This window comes from Salvia hispanica, chromosome 3, assembly GCF_029641045.1.
Source record: "Salvia hispanica isolate PSC_SH4W2 chromosome 3, Shi_PSC_v1, whole genome shotgun sequence".
NCBI lineage: Eukaryota > Viridiplantae > Streptophyta > Magnoliopsida > Lamiales > Lamiaceae > Salvia > Salvia hispanica.
The window spans coordinates 11,058,840-11,062,890 of record NC_142694.1 but is presented as its reverse complement, the minus strand read 5'-3'; the positions used below and the strand labels follow the sequence as shown (position 1 = coordinate 11,062,890).

The 4,051-nt window shown below is 32.9% G+C and overlaps 1 protein-coding gene across 1 annotated transcript; it reads left to right on the top strand.

Annotated features, from left to right (window-relative positions):
• Positions 1-1,406: 1,406 nt before the first annotated feature.
• LOC125199071 (uncharacterized) lies at positions 1,407-2,183 on the top strand. Its single transcript, XM_048097237.2, has one exon. The coding sequence runs from the start codon at positions 1,470-1,472 to the stop codon at positions 2,061-2,063; it is 594 nt and encodes a 197-aa protein (XP_047953194.1). The 5' UTR covers positions 1,407-1,469; the 3' UTR covers positions 2,064-2,183.
• Positions 2,184-4,051: the final 1,868 nt, after the last annotated feature.

The window sequence follows — 4,051 nt, the reverse complement described above, 5'->3', positions numbered from 1 at the left end:
TAGACCATATAAGCATAATGTGATAGGTAATCAACAACAAGGTTCTCTTCTATGTTCACATGCCACAACATGACCGAGTTAAAATCTTGAAACATTTTGTTGATTCTCAACACTATGGCTCGACAATTAGTAGAGATTTCTAAGTATCCCTTTTGTCATAGCAACAACCACATGACTATTGCTTTCTAGTTTAAGGTTTTACTTTTATTATTTGACAGATCACATGACGTGTCAAGTCACAATAATATATTCATATGTTATTGGAATTTTTTATCTAAATTATGTCTTTGTACGAATTAGCACTACAATTTTAATAGCAAAAATCACAATAATATAATCATATGTTATTGGTCTCTAAAATTATAATTTTTTATCTAAATTATGTCTTTTTTACGAACTAGTACTGCAATTTTGATAGCAAAAACCATGAACTTGTATAGTGCAATGAATTTCCAATGTTTTGGAATTTCACCCAAATTTGAGAAAGATTTTTTTGGATAGAAAAAACGGGCATAGCATGGAAAAAAACTAAGCATAATGAATGTCGTTGTAGACCATATAAGCATAATGTGATAGGTAATCAACAACAAGGTTCTCTTCTATGTTTACATGCCACAGCATGTCCGAGTTCAAATCTTGAAACATTTTGCTGATTCTCAACACTATGGCTCGACGATTAGTAGAGATCTAAGTATCCCTAGTCATAGCAACAGCCACATAACTATTGCTTTCTACTTCAAAACTTGTACCCCCAATCATCTTAGCCAATTCTAATCCATGAAAAACACACCAAATCTCAGCAAGCAAAAATAGAACAAACCTCGATATTAGCCACAAATCCATGTTTCCAATTACGTGCATCGTCTCTAAACAATCCTTAGTCATATTAAAACTCAAGTAACACACAAAAAAATGTCGCTTAGACCATCAGAAGCGACATCGTTTTCTTATGTTGACGGTTTTATTCAATTACATAATCAAACACTCCACACCCAATTTAATATAGGAAAATTTTCAAACTCGTGGAAATTCATTTTGAAGTGTGAGCTTACAATATTAGCGAACGAACTATCTAATTCATAGAAAATATCGAATTCAAATCAAAGTTTATGATTTGAAATAGCACTACCTTTTTATTATTAGACTAAAGTTTCATTGATATAATTTGTTATTCATTTGAAATTAAAAGTCTCGATAAACTTAGTCAGCATACCTTATTCGACGAGAATTTATGACTCTTAAAATAGACTGAATCACATAAAATCTAGACAACTTAATTATACCCAAATTTGTATTTAACCCTTTACCAAAATTAAATTGTCAGTATCAACATTATTTTATTTGCTTTTTTTTTTACCGTTTATATATAATCATTTTGTTATAGACCGTTGCTCTATCTCTATCTCTATCTCTATATCTTTCATTCATGTTGTAGCAGACTTCTCTTCTGCAGTCCTTTTTTAGATCCAATGGATTCTGTAATATGTTTGGATCATCTACCTTCTGTTTATTATCATTTCGGATTTGGATTTGTTGCGTTATGGAATTTCAAAGAAATATCCGAGATTTTCGCCCTCTTTTTGCTGATTTCCTTCGGCTTCAAATCCTTCTCTTCTCTCTGGTTTCCAATTGATATTTCTAGGGTTGATAGATCAAAAAAGGTCATTGATCCGAAATTGAAGCGAAAATCAGAGGGGAAGCATGCCTCTGTATCGGAGAGAAGGCGAAATTGCGATTCGGAGGTGTCGGCATTGAGGAAATTGGTGAAGATGGAGCGGCGGAGAGCGGATGCAGCTCTGGCGGAGGTGGAGAGAGAGAGGGCGGCCTCTGCCACGGCGGCGGAGGAAGCGATGGCGATGATTCAGCGGCTGCAGCGCGAGAAGAACTCGATCGAGATGGCAGCCAATCAGCAGCGCCGATTGTCGGAGGCGAAACACGTCCACGATGAGGAGGTGATTCAGTCGTTGGAGTCGCTGGTGTGGAGTTACGAGGCGGAGCTCGGCTTGCTGCGGCAGCAGCTCGGCGGCGGAGTGGAGGAATCGCTTTTCTGTTTGTCACCTTAGTTTTTTTAATCATTTGTTTTAGTCTAATTTAAATAATTTTTTTTTGATTGGATTCCTCTTGTTTTATTTAAACAATGTGTATTGAAATTATTTTTTTAGGGTAACTAGTATAATTATAAATGGAGATATCTCTTTATAAACTGTGAGGACATTTTTGACGTCGTCTTCTAGGTGTATTTTCATCTGTTTAATGTTATCTCTAGTATTGATAATATTTCATACTAGTACTATTTAGCAGAGAAATAAATGGGCAAATATCAGTATATTGTAGGAGTACCATTTTTGAACATCTAGGGATGGAATTTTAAATAAATGATTTTTTTTTATATAAAATTTCATCCATTTATCTTACATGCACTAAGAGCATCTTCATCCGTACTCTTAAATAAGAGCACAGAGATAGTCCCGGATCCACTTTTACTCTCTATCCTTAGGCAAGAGCACAACACCCACATCCATGCTCTTCCGCAAGGACAAGCTCAGGGATCTCACCATTCAGCTATTCAATTTAAATACTTCAATTACTAAAAACATTTATACAATATAAAAATACATTAAAATATAAATAATACATAATTAAATCATAAAAAATTAAAATTACATAATTAAAATCCTAAAAAATAAAAATACATAATTAAAATCCTATAAAAAAAAATTACATAATTAAAATCCTACAAATTAAAAAATTGAAAAATAAATTAAAAATGTGCAGAAAACGGATATAATTTATTGGGAAGTGGGAAAATAATTTTTTTTAAAAACGATTTTTTTTAATTAATTTCAATTTTTTTTTAAAAAAAAAGAAAAAAATAAAATTGCCAAAGGCTATGTTGTTGGCCAATCGCAGCCCACCACGTAAGCTTGCTCAGCGGCACGGACGGACAACGTGCAGTGGCGAACAGCGGCGTCCTTGCCAGCGACACGGACGGCGTCCGTCGGCAAGGACGACCGCTGCGGATGCTCTAAGGCGTGTTCCGTTGTTGTAACTCACTATCATTTAATGTTAGTAGAATTATTTTAGTTAGAGGGGATACTATGACTAATTATTATTCCGACTATCCACATCTATAATTAAATTATGGTATTTAATTTAGTGAGTCAACTATGATACATATTCAATTATAAAATATAATCTTATTAAATGACGATCCTCTAATTTTACTCAAAATTAGGCTATATACCATTACTCCCCATACGTATTTCCATTTTTTAAATAATTTTGAATTTCCAATTTTTTAAAAGCGGCGTTAAAAGTGTTGGATCACCACTAACATGGGGTTGGCAAGCCTGGAAGACCTGAATTCACATAATTTTCAAACTCCATGATGGGAGTGGATCCTCTGCAGTGGAGGATAATCACAGCATGGTGTTATGCTAGAGAACGACGTCGTATTTGATTTTGGTTTCTTTTGCTGATTACTAACCTATTGTTATGCGTTTAAGTTACTGTACTTTTTAATGGGTGATTCATTATTCTTATAATTATTATAATATTATATTAATTTAACGGCGTTGATTTGATTTTTGTGGAAGATTATTATACTGCATTTTTTGGTTTCCTTGAATTTTTATTGTTCCTACTCTTTTTTGTATTTTTGTTTTTTAATACTCTCGCTTCCTTGGATTCTCTCTATAGTTCAAATTATGAGAATCATAATTACAATTTTATAATGCTATTCATTTTTACTTACTATATAACATAGAGATAGAAACCAGTTTAATAATAAATGCATAGTTGTGTTTTATAAAGAAAAATATAATAAAAATACATATATTTCACTTTGAATTTATTTAGCCAATTCATTACTACTCCATCCATCCGATCCCAAATATGCAATCTTTCCTTTTTAGTCCGTCCCACGAGATATGCATTTTTTAATTTTAGAAACTCTTTCTCTCTAATGAGGTGAGATTCATTTTCCACTGACAATACTTTAATTATTTTTATCTCTCTACCTCTATCTTACTTTACCAATTTTCATTAATAC

What these genes read in the sequence shown, in the direction of transcription:
- LOC125199071 (XM_048097237.2), top strand. Translation starts at nt 1,470, where the DNA reads ATGGATTCTGTAATATGTTTGGATCATCTACCTTCTGTTTATTATCAT.